This window comes from Danio rerio, chromosome 9 (genome assembly GCF_049306965.1).
Source record: "Danio rerio strain Tuebingen ecotype United States chromosome 9, GRCz12tu, whole genome shotgun sequence".
In the NCBI taxonomy this organism is placed as follows: Eukaryota; Metazoa; Chordata; class Actinopteri; order Cypriniformes; family Danionidae; genus Danio; species Danio rerio.
This window is the reverse complement of record NC_133184.1, coordinates 9,521,990-9,534,601: the sequence shown is the minus strand read 5'-3', so window position 1 is coordinate 9,534,601 and position 12,612 is coordinate 9,521,990. Positions and strand designations below refer to the sequence as shown.

The 12,612-nt window shown below is 38.0% G+C and overlaps 2 protein-coding genes across 4 annotated transcripts in view; one reads left to right on the top strand and one right to left on the bottom strand.

Annotated features, from left to right (window-relative positions):
• cfap91 (cilia and flagella associated protein 91) overlaps positions 1 to 4,282 on the bottom strand; it is a 57,210-nt gene extending 52,928 nt beyond the window's left edge. For 2 of the 3 annotated variants that reach the window (XR_012385173.1, XM_001333308.8), the window contains exons 1-5: positions 4,161 to 4,282; positions 3,978 to 4,054; positions 2,241 to 2,398; positions 1,266 to 1,343; positions 1,096 to 1,152 (exon numbers count right to left, since the gene is read on the bottom strand). Coding sequence is in view for 2 of the 3 variants with exons in the window: in XM_001333308.8 (XP_001333344.3) it covers positions 1,096 to 1,152; positions 1,266 to 1,343; positions 2,241 to 2,398; positions 3,978 to 4,054; positions 4,161 to 4,248 (458 nt within the window). In the remaining variant the exon portion in view is untranslated. Of the gene's footprint in view, positions 1 to 1,095; positions 1,153 to 1,265; positions 1,344 to 2,240; positions 2,399 to 3,856; positions 4,055 to 4,160 lie in introns of all 3 variants that reach the window. The other variant, XM_073912501.1, reaches the window with a different exon arrangement.
• The window catches only part of si:ch211-214p13.9, a 30,900-nt gene continuing 22,277 nt past the window's right edge, over positions 3,990 to 12,612 (top strand). The window contains exon 1 of the mRNA XM_068223554.1: positions 3,990 to 4,062. The gene's annotated coding sequence lies outside the window, so the exon portion shown is untranslated. The remainder of the gene's footprint in view (positions 4,063 to 12,612) is intronic.

The window sequence follows — 12,612 nt, the reverse complement described above, 5'->3', positions numbered from 1 at the left end:
GTTTTCCTCTAGTTTCTTCATGCAGTCAACCATACTTGACCAGTTTCCTTGAACTTGAGTGGTAATATATTGCATTTCTCTTCCAGGAGTTGGTAAAACAGGTGGAAGATCATGTTGAGTATCTGCAGATGGAGTTTCCTCTTCACTTGTGGAACACATCTGCATATTCTCCAGGTGTGATTCCCCAGATTGTGCATTCACTGGATTAACACCAGCAAGAATAGGAAAAGCCATTGGACTAGGGGGTTCATGATGCACTGGGGTAAAATGAATATGCGTGTTATACCTGTCAGAGACACTAGGGAGAGATGATGTACTCACAGGTGGCACTGTTGAGGTCCAAAGTGGAGTTGAAATATCAGGAAGAGGCTCCATATCTACAAAAGTGGAAGGGGAAGTTGGTGTAGCAGCCATTTTGCTTTAGAATGAACTGCTAGGTAAAAAAAAAAAACATTAAATGTGAGAAATATATCAGTGTGCGTGTTATTTTTTGTTTGACTTTTTTTTTTTTTTTCTACCAAATCTTCACTATACAATCATGTACAGATATCACCAAATGTCATTAACACCCTCCAAATCCAAACTTTCAAACACTTTCAGCAAGTCAATACACATCACGTCTGTTTACATATACAATGCACACACTACCAGTCTAAATTCTAGCTCTTTTCTTTTTAACCTGTAATCATTTTTTCTCCAGGTGGTATGGATTTACATCCTAATTGCCACAAAGCATTTAGGTAGATCCCACCACAAATTTTTCCATCATTATTATATTTACAAGGAAGCTTGAAGGAAGATACACATGATTTGAATGACACAGGAGGAGATCTCTCTGCAATTGTTATAAAAGTTATTAATCCGCAAGTTGCATGCATTCCAAACTGTGGGTTGTGATCCATATGGATTGTAGATCAATCACCATGGACAACAGATTCAACTAAAAGAAAATGTACTTTAATATTCTACTGAAGAATAAAAGTCACCTAAGTGTTGGATGACCTGTGGGTGAGTAAACTAACAGGAAATATTTATCTTTGGGTGACCTTTCCCTTTAAAAGAGCTCGCCTGACGTGATGTGAAAAAAAAACTTACTTTGGCAAAGCAAACACAACATCGGGAGGAATCTGTTGAGCAAAGGGAATAAGAGGACTGAAAGAAAAAAAAGGGAATGTAAACACAAGAGTAAATTGAAATCATTTACTAATCAAGAAACATTTATCTAGTATACCTCACACTCATTTTATAGTTTATGTGTGTCCTACCGTTTGAAAAACTTCCAGCGGTCCACTCCTGTCACATTAGCAGGGTTCGGTGCATGTGTTACAGCCCCAGACACAATCCTTACACAGATGCAAACATATTAAAAATGAATATTCCAAAGCAAATACAGCATAGACCATGATATATACAGCTCTTGGGAATATTTCAAAGTTTTTTATGAATTGTTTAAATTATCCATTAATCTGTACATGTTTTGAGTCATATTTTAAAGGGATAGTTCACACAAAATAGAAAATTCTGTCATCATTTTCTTAACCTTTATTTCACGAGTTTCTTCCTTCCATTAAACACAAAAGAAGATATTTTGAAGAATGGTGAAGACCTGTATCCATTGACTTCAATATTTGTTTTTCCTAATAAAGTCAGTGGATTTCAGCTTTCTTCAAAATATCTTCTTTAATGTTCAACAGAAGAAAAAACTCAAAAAGGTTTGGAACCACTTGAGAGAGTAAATAGTGAGTAAATACTTTTATAGGGTGAACTACCCCTTTAGTTTCTTTGTGTTTAATGACAATTTGTCATCAATAGTTTGAAGAAATGTTTCTATAGAAGAAAATCAGCTTATTAAAGTGATTTCTAAAGGATTACATGTGGAATAACTCACACTTTCACACAAATAAATTGTGTTTAGATTGAAAACAAAAATTTTATAAACTGTAATTTAAAATAATTGTAGTTATTGCAGGGTTTGGAACAGAGTAAAACAAACAAAAATCAACCAAACAACCATATATAACCTTACATAAATTGTGTGCAGTGTAAGAGAACAGACCAAAACACCCTCAGAACAAAACAAAATAATTACGTTTGTCAGTAAAATGTGTCAAAATGTCAAACCACAAAAGGGTAGTAACAAAAATAGGCTTTTATTGTGCATAAATCATGTCATGTCAAGGTGAATTGTGTCCTGGGCTGCTTTTTCTTTCCTGTTTTCTTTTCTATTTTGTGAGTTTTACCCTGTCAGTTGCTGTAGTGCCTGTCTTCTCTGCTCAGCGTAGCCTCGCCATCGCCGGTCAATAAACCCAGGCACAGGATCAGTGGCTTCCAGGCGTAAGGAATATTGGGGATGATGTGGAAGATCACTAATCATAGAGTTAAACTCTGGCACCCTCCGCTGACAGAGACAAAACACATCAATCAAACATGTTTTAATAAGTAGTTAAGTAATAGCTGCATTAAAATTCTTGTTATATTGTATCTACATTAGAATAGGAATGCCATCAAAATGCACAGATCAAAACTTTTCTGTGATTTATTTTAAATAAATGCTTTGAGTTTGAAATGTTACAGAATGTTTTCAAAGTACAAATAACTTTCATTTCAAAAGATCAAGGCCACTTCTTTTTAAGCTTTCTTAAAATTAAACAAAATGTTTTTTTTTTTAATATATATTTGCTTTATAGCTGAATGACATCACGGCACAGTCATTCTCAATAGTCATTCACTTGAATGACAACTTTTACCCTTCACCCTTTGTGTTCGTGAGTACCAATTATTTTCAAATAGTTTGTGCACACTAGCGCACAATCCTGAATACTGAATAAAGATGATTTTATGCGGAGGAAAATTTCTAATTCACCAAATAAAAATGGCTAAACACGATATTATACAGGGTGAGCCACTTATATGGAGACACCTTAATAAAATGGGAATGGTTGGTGATATTAAAGTCCTGTTTGTGGCACATTAGTATTTGTGAGGGGGCAAACTTTTTTTTAAATATTGTTGTGGGTTTAAATAGATAGTACAGGTTCTTACTATATATTTAAGATTTGAACACTGAAATGTTTTTAAATGAGTTTCTTGAATGTGGGACAGCAGTTGGCACCAATTCTGTAGAATTAGGCACATATTAAAAAGGTTGTTATCGAAATTCTGCCAAATGTGAGTCTTATCTTATCTTGGACAAATATGTTTACACAATTTTATGTCAGTCAGAGTTGACAGTCCTCCTCAGACATGAACTCAGTTAACATGTGATTTTTTTTTTTTTAATTTGATTAATTTTTAAGAGACTGTATAATACAACTTAGAATACAGAAAAAGAGAACAGTTTTCTTTTTTTTATTTATTATTTTTTTTACTGGGACAATTGAAGTATGGACTTATTATTGCATTCTAAGTTCACACGTCAATTGTCCTAGTCACAAAACTCAATTACTCCTAGAGGAACGTTTTTTTGGGGGGTTCTACAATTGTTAACATTCAACGGAGGAAAACATGATGAACTTTCTTCAGCTTTATTTATTTATTTATTTATTTATTCATTTATTTATTTATTTAATTTGATTAAATACAAGAATAACAACATCATGCATTTAAGAAAAATACAATAACAAAATAATAAGAAAGAAGAGAGAGAGAGAGAGGATAAAAATTAAACCCTTAATCATTAAGAAAAAAGATTATCATAAGCTTTAAGAAACTTATTCTTCTTATTATTATTAAGCTTAAGAGATTCTATATTATGAATTTTATTTAGCGACTAGAGCACTCCAACGGACAATGACGTCAAAATCACTTGAGAAATGTCAGTTTAAGGTGTGAAAAATAAATATAACTTCTGCAGCACCTGAAGCATTACTGGCACGATGACCTCTGCTGGGTAACTTAATCGTGTGTAAGTTCGTTGTTTAGTGTATAATCACATTCACTCCAGGCTCTCTCCAGAGGTCTCCTTTCTGTCGTCTTACCATTCGATCAAGTGAAGCTTGAGCTCGGATGTTTTCTCTGCCGTGATCCACATCAGCTGACAGTGTATATACTGGATCTGAAAGGGTACCATCATTTAAATACATTTCCTTTATCGTGTAGCTTCATATAACATGTCTGTTTTGTTCTAATGATTTGGTACTAAGTTTTCACACGTAACTCACCGTACAAGTAATCATAAGTTCTCTGCTGCCTGAAACCCTTATTGCCCTCATTTTTCTTGTCAAATGTGCGTGTCACAGAGACGCTCATGTCTGCTTAAGCTTAGTTTTATTTGCAAAGCGATAGGGGCAACTGTTACCATGGAGATTTCAAACATCCGATCACCTCACTACCGCTATGACATCTCTAGGGGGCGGTCGGGTCGAGACACGAAATCAAAACATCACACAGTAAATTTATTTATATATTTATATATATATATATATATATATATATATATATATATATATATATATATATATATATATATATATATATATATATATATATATATATATATATATATTTATTTATTTATTTATTTATTTATTTATTATATTTTATTTATGAATTAAGTTATTTTTATTATTATTAGAGAGGTTTTTATAGCCTTCTTGTTTCTTGTAATTGAGGTCAAAAAATTATAAAATACTTTTAAATCTTTACAAAAAAAAAAAGGAGGGAGTAATAGATATTACTTTTGCAAAGTGTATGTGAAACTTCCCAAGAAAAATTTATTACTTCAAAAAAAAAAATTACTTCAAAGCATTATCGAGTGTATCATAACCAGTTTTACCCCTTGTAAATGTAGTTTTTCCAGTCTGGTGAATTGATTTATTAGCTTCTTTTTATTTATTTGTGATAACAGAAGCTTTATATGGGTTTGTATTTGTATCATGTCATGTGCAGAGAAACATTAGAGTAGTCTAAGTTTCCTGGTAGACCTATTTGATGCTTTGGTATCAACAATGATAATTACAGTATTAAAGAGTATACCTTTTAAAGACCATTGAGGATGATCCTCCCTTACAAAAGTTGCCAATATTGCAGGTCAGGTCTCCCCCCTCAGAATAAAATTAAATAAACAAATAAAAAAAACAGTAGCCTAAAGGTTAAAGTCAATAAAAGTTTTTTGGAGTCTGACATTAAAAAAGCTCACACAATTCCTTCATGTTGTCCTAAAACAAAATAGTTAATTAAGCAAGTCGTTAAACTTTACTAAACTTAAAATGTTTTACAAATTTAAGTGGATTAAACATGACACAATTAAGTTGTCCCTCTTAGGATAACTTAGGATTTGTGTTGTTTCAACTCATTTTAAATGAGTAATTTGAACAAGCAAAAGTCATTTTGAGTGGATGTAAATGGGTGCAGAGTCAGTGGTTGTGCTAATCATCCAAATGCCTTTAATTTGATGCTACAGCTGCTGGAAACCAGTGCAAATTGATGTTGTGGCATTTATTTGGTTCATTTAAGACCAACCTCAATGCCACAAACTAGATGCAGAGGTTTTATATTACTGACTGGAAAGCCTGCCAAGAGAGCATTAGAATAATCCAGTCTGAATATAACAAGAATCTACAGTAATAGCACGGCCTAATTTTCCTAACACTGATTAGTGATCCAATGTTCCTGGCTGCTCTGGAGGAATTTACGCTCGATGTCCCTAACTGGACGGAGAAGTTCTGATTAAATGCTGGGTTGGCTAAATAAGCAGTTTTGTCCTAGCAGGGTTGATTTGAAAGTTGTCATTCACCCAGAAAGAAAACTCAACCAAGCAGGTTGGAATGAGATAAATTGAGAGGCACTGGCATATCAGTGATGGAAAAAACATGTTTCTGAATGTCAAATTCTAGTAAGAATCTTCAAGCTTTCATAGAAGAGAAGAGAAATTGTCAGACTATCAAGCCTTTTGTTTTACAGTTGAAGTTTTTGTTGTCCCAAGTTGCTGAGCTGTTGATGTTTGCACTCCATTTATGATTTGCTCGTTCATTTTTTAAGAATATCGAGGACCACAATGGAAATAAGCCTGTGGCTTTTTTTCTTTTTCTTTTTTTTTTTGTGTATTTTATCCTCAACAGTTTTTAAAATATGTATGAATTAGTCTAACTGGACTTGTTTGTATCTTTTTGGTAAAATTGTCAAATATAATCAATCAATCAATCAATCGATCAATCAATCAATCAATCAATCAATCAATCAATATATTTCGTTTATACCTGTTTTATTCAGGATCATGAGTTCAGAGATTTTTTTTTATTTAAAATAATGTTTAATTTGGTGATATTCTCAGTATGCAATAACCATTGCTTGTCAACAGAGGTCCCCAAAAACAAATTAAAACTTGTGTACCCTATGAATAGCTGGTGTATTGTATCGTTTTGTCTTGACATTCTTTTGAAATGACACTACTATTTACTTTTGATTACTCTGTTAACTCTAGATTTGATTCTTTGTTTCCACCTTTGTTTATATGGGTCTTATACTATCTGAACCATGCTAAATTTGCAAACATTTAGTCATATTCACCTTGATTCATTCCCAGAGGAAACTTTACTTACTCAGAGATGGCTTTGCCATCATGAGTTTTCAGTTTACTGGAATAGTTCATTAGCAGTTTAAAACAATGTGCTGATTCCTAATAACAGTTTGTGACACGGCTGAAATCTCTTAATACTTGGTGATGATGCTGTGGTCTGCGTCATGCCATTTCCTCCCTATTGTAACACATCCTAAAGTGAAGGGAATCAATATAAACACATGTTTAATAATCACCAGCATGTGAACAATACACTTGTGAATTTAGTTTTTTTCAGCTTGTGGTTTGGTTGAACTGAAACTGCTTGCAACCCCGCTTGGTAGAACATTGTTCACTTGCTCTAATGGCATCTTTTGTCTACTGTTGTGATAGACTGAACAGAGAGGTGGTGAGATACATGCTCACACGCTCGCACAACAACCGAAAGTAACTCCTCCTAGTAGCTCCTCCATTACACTGCATTTCGCAGCAGATGATCTGATTTGCCGTAAGTGACACAGCCTTCACAGAACCATTTCAGTGCATTTTTTTTTTTTTTTTTTTTTGTGGCTTGTGCTTTTTACTTATCACACATTAAACGTGTGTTTGTGTAGGTGTGTGTTCTGTTCAGAGAGAAACACAGCAGAGTTACCAACAAGCCTTTACTTTATTCAGCACATCACTTTTAGCATTTGAACACTTACCTGATTCAGAAAATGACTATGCCTTGATATCAAGATTTGGAGAGGTATCTAAATGTCATGTTTCAATATGAGGTGAAACATTTTTTTTTCTCAAAATCCATAAGGACCAATCTGTGTTCAGTTATTATTCATTTTAAAACTGAGTTGATACTTCAATGAAACATAAATCTGTAAAGAGCAACCTCAGAGCAAAACATGTTTTCCACTGGCCCACTTTAGCACAGGTGACTTCTGGGAAGATTCCTCGCAGATGTGAGTTGCTCACAATGTCATTCAGAAAAAAACAACAACAACACATTCTAAAAATAGAGTTTCCAAAAAGGCTTTTCAAAGTAAAAGAATAAAAGAACCATTTTGGCATCATGGATTTGGGAACAGTTGTTTTAAAACTTGAACATAGTACTTTTTAAAGAATTGTTAAGTATACATTTGACAAATAAATTATTATTATTATTATTATTATTATTATTATTATTATTATTATTATTATTATTATTATTATTATTATTTTGCTTGGTGTCAGGAACGTTTTGATAATATAAATATATTTTATTATATCTTTTTTTTAAACACTTTTGGCTCTAGAAGTTTCGATGGATGTTAAAGTCCCATGCGAAGCAGAAGTTGCAGAGACTTTTATGTCAGTATGTTTGTGTACTTCCAACTGAAACTTAATATTAAGTAGGGGACTGGGCTTTTTTTTTTGCGTATCATTACCTCATAGCAAGCTAACGATAAAAGGGTCGTGGTTAAGAATATTGGACAGAAGCTGTCAAACTGACATCAACAGAGAAGGAATGCCACTCCAAACTTAAAAGCAAATGAACAGACTTTGATTGAAAATTTGAACAACAAATTCTTTTTAATGGATTAACTATTAATTGTTAACCTAAACAATAACAATATGCGCTAGCAAAATAAAGATTTTTTAGCCAAATTTTGATCTCATAGAGACTTTGTAGAATGCAACGGCCACTAAAGCAACCGTCGTTACCCAATGAGGGGAACGAAAATGCTATGTGAAAATCTTTCATTGTGGGGATTTTTGTCAGAATTCAATCATCTAAAGAGTAATATAATGGGCCAATGAAATGCCAATGAGTTGGCGGCGTCAGCGTGCACGGCTGGCATCAGTTACAATTAATCTTGTATAAAGACGCAGCTTGTGCCACACCAAAACATCCATAGCTGAAAGAGCTTCTTACGGCTAACAGCTCAAACCCCACCCCCACCCCTGGGAACGAGGGTTACTTTAATAACCGTTGCGTTCCCTATCGGGAGGGGGAACTTCAATGCTATATGGAAAACTTCCACTATGGGGAAATCTATGAAAAATGGCACAATTACTGAACCTTACCAGGTTTCTAGTGAGACGTTATGACAAGCTACAGTATTAGTGCTCCTGCATCACCAACGTGTCCCCTGGCCCTTATTTACCACACTTATCTGAGAAGTTTTATAGGTTTAGATATATTTTTTAGCGAGTCGTAAAAATACACCTAGTCAATATCTAGGAATTTAAATTATGACAGTACATTGGGAAAGCGTGCAGTTCCCATGGGGAGGACACTGCAGAGGCCACTTGCTGCCCAAATGGGGAGACCTGGTGGCAAGAAAACACATGAAATAGCCCTGAGAAGGGGGAGTACTCACATGAAAAGATAGACGGGAAGACACAAGCCCGCCTAGGAGGGGGGACTACATCGTGGCTGAGTGAGCATATGGGATCGCGCATAGCAGGCACCTATACACAGAACGCGGACTGACCAGCGGGCATGCCATCCCAATGTAATGTGCCAACACCTGACTCTTCTGCGAATTCAGATGCTGGGGTTCTCTGAGAAACTCTGCAGGGTTTGCCAAGTGGGGAACTCAACTTACAAAGCAAGAAAGCACACATATTTCTGTGTTAGAGAGAAAGGCACAGCAAGCGTTTTACAACACCAAATCGAATTTCCTCATTCACCGGGGTTTCTCAGCACATGTGAGGAAATCGGCTACACTCAAAAGTAAAAATAATCTCAAAAATGTATAAGGTGTCACCCAGCCCGCATCTCTACAATGTCTGTTACAGAGGTGCCGTGTGCTAATGCCCAAGAGGATGTGCACTCTTAATAGAAACGGCTCACCCTGGCTTTGATAAGCGAGGGAGATGGCATCCACTGTTCAGTTGGTATGTTCCAACCTCTGTTTGGATATGGCACTTCCCTTTTGCCAATCACAGTAATGGATAAAGAGCTGCTCAGAGGATCTAATAGCTATGAGTACGTCTGTATAAATATGCAAAGCGTGAACAGGACACAGCAATAAAGGGGCTGGGTCTGCCTCCTCTATGAGCTGCGATTGCAGGTTCACTACTGTCTTATATAAACGCGGTAGGAACTTAGAGCACCTAGGTGGGCTGGGGTCTCAGGAAAATGTGAGAGTGGGTCGGCCCAAACTGCTAGCACATTTCGCTGACCGAAAATGTCTTCAGATACCTACTCGTAGGCATGGCTCGTTGAGGGTGCTCTAGCCTGGGTAATGATGTTAACCACCTAATTGGTAGGTCAACTAAGACCTCCGCACTCCATCTATGGATCACATGTGAGGTTGCAAATGGTGCCTGTCCCAGAGAAGAAGCTTCTTCCAGGGGATATGCCAGGGAGGGGCCATCACAAGGAGAGTTGAAATACAGGTCCGACTGAGCCAGAGAGGCGCAATAAACAGACGTGTTCCTCGTTCTCCCTGACTTTACACAGTATCTGTGAAAGTAGGCTCACTGGAGAAATGTGTATTATGCATGCCCCGGGGCCAGCTGTGTAGCCAGTGCACTAGAATGCACCCATAAAAGCTGGACAGCCGGAGGTGGAGACTCCATTTTCCCAGGCGAAACTGCCGTGGGAGTGCATGGGAAAAATGGGATGCAGCGATTCTGCCGCGTATGATGGGGGAGCAGACAGCAAGCGAGCTGAGACATGCAGTGAAAGCGGATACCCCCGGTGCGGGTGGTATACGCCAACATCGCTATGCTGTCTGTACTGATCAGCACTTGATTCCCCTCTAGCAACAGTAAAAAACAGCACAGCGCTAGACACACTTCCAACAGCTACAGGCAATTAAAACGCCAATGCAACCAGGTTCTTACTATGGGCCCGCAGCTGGATGCGTGCTACACATGGCCCCCCAGCGCGACTGGAAGCATCCATCGAAACAATGACATTGCCTGGGCGCAGGGTCCGTCATGAGGTTAAGGGCACGGCGACACAGCGAGTGACAGTCACCCAGTGTGCGCATGCGCATCTTGGGACCCGATCGTGAATCCAATCCTGAAGTGTTCTCATATGGAGCACCCGAGCGGCGAGACAGCGGATGCCATATGCTCCAGGAGCCTCTAAAATAATATCAGTGGAACCACAGTTTCTCTGTCAAACTCTCTCAGACAGGTCAGCATCGTCATGGTGATCGAGTCCAGCTCCAACCCGAGAAGAGAGATGCTCTGCACGGAGGCAAGCATGCTCTTTGCTCGGTTGACCTAAAGCTCCAATAGGTCAAGGTGCCAAAGCACCCTGTCTCTGTGCATAATAAATTGATCTCACGAGTGCCCTTAAATCAGCCATTTGAGATAATTGCATATGCAGATGTTCACAGGCTGAAGGGGTGCTAGGGCATCCTCTGTGAGCTTGATGAAAACCTGCAGAGATAGAGAGAGCCAGAATGAGAGGACTTGCACTGCCAGGGTTAACTTTTGAACACAAACCATTAGGGATGTAACGGTATTGTAAATACCGTCATACCGCAATATTAATTTTTTTCGATATTACCGAAGTCGCATGACTCGGTAAAACTTTAGGTCTTCTGAGAAAATTTGCTCAGGCGAATGAAGCGAACGGTAGGTAGCTGAAACTACATTTCCCATCAGCCCAGGCGTGGCCATAATCCTTTGCGGTCTGTTGTCGCTACAGATCCAGTAATGCGGAAATGGAGTGTGCTGCTAGTAGCGGAGATGAAAAAAAGATGGAAATGATCGAACCTAAAGCGGGTGTTGTTGCCGCACGCGTACTGAATAGCGGTGTTGTCGCGCGAGTTCTGATCAGCTGTGTTGTCACGCGCGTATTGTAAAGCGCCGAGGGGGGGTTGAGCGCGCATACTCAAGAGCGGTGTTGTCGCGCACCTACTGAAGGGCTGGACGGAGGTTGTGTCGCGTCGCGGGGGCACTTTTGATCGTTTTGGAAGGGCATTTTCTATCCAAGACTAAAAAGGGCATGTGCACTGCACATGTTGAGCCCTATGTGTGCACGTGCCTGCAAGTTAGGGAATACGACTAATAGCAGTCATGGGGACTGCAGAAACACAGCACACTGTTCAGATTGATGCAGACATTGACTTGTACCGCAAAGAGACCTTTAACTCACTCATGGTTTGTCCTCTTAAGTGGGGGAAAGACAATGCACAACGTTACCCACTGCTGTCAACATGGGCCAAGTCATATCTCTGTCCCAGAAACCTCAGTCCCAAATGAGAGGGTTTTTTTCTGTTGCAGGGGACATTGTAAATACCCAGAGATACCAGCTTTTACCAGATTATATTTATATGATAATTTTCCTTTAAACCCATCTCTATCTAAGTGAGTGAGTGAGTGATTAAATGTTGAATGTGATGAGTTTTCAACACTACTAAATTGAAACTTTATTTTTTTTACATGGTTTAATAATTTTTTGTTATTAAAATTGAAGTTAGTGTTTCAAAGCTTACAGATAGATGGCTAATTTGTATGTCATTGACACTTTTGGCACTTTTTTGGAGTATTTTCAAAAGTTTTGTTTTTCCTGTAAATGATTCAATAAATACCGTACCGTGACATTCATACCGAGGTATTACCGTACCGTGAAATTCTGATACCGTTACATCCCTACAAACCATAGATTTGATGGTGGTCTGGAAGTATGGAGCTTGAATTACAAGTCGTGATCTTAACTGCTCAGCAGACATGCCACCGCAGTGATGGCATGCACTGCCCGCTAGCCCCGCACAACAGGCTGGAGCATCCAGAAATGCACAGTCGGAGTGTTGTCTTGAATAAGACGTGCTCCACAACCGTGTTGCTCTTTTAGAAAAAAAGACTTACCGCTCTGGAGGACCAAACCCAAAAAACACCAGTGAGAAACCATCTGCCGACGCGTAACGCACACTCTGGACCGGGAGAAGCAGCCTGCTTTCTTATTCTCTATTTACCTGTGAAGATTCACTTGGAGAAAACCCTCAAAGACTCTCTGAGAAGCTTAGTGAAAGGCTCTGAAAGCGAAAAGGATGTCTTGGCATGGCACAAGCTGTGTCTTTATGCAAAATGAATTGTAATTGACACCAGCTGTGCATGCTGACGTGGCTAACTCTTTGGCATTTCATTGGCTTACTCTTTCAGGTAATTGAATT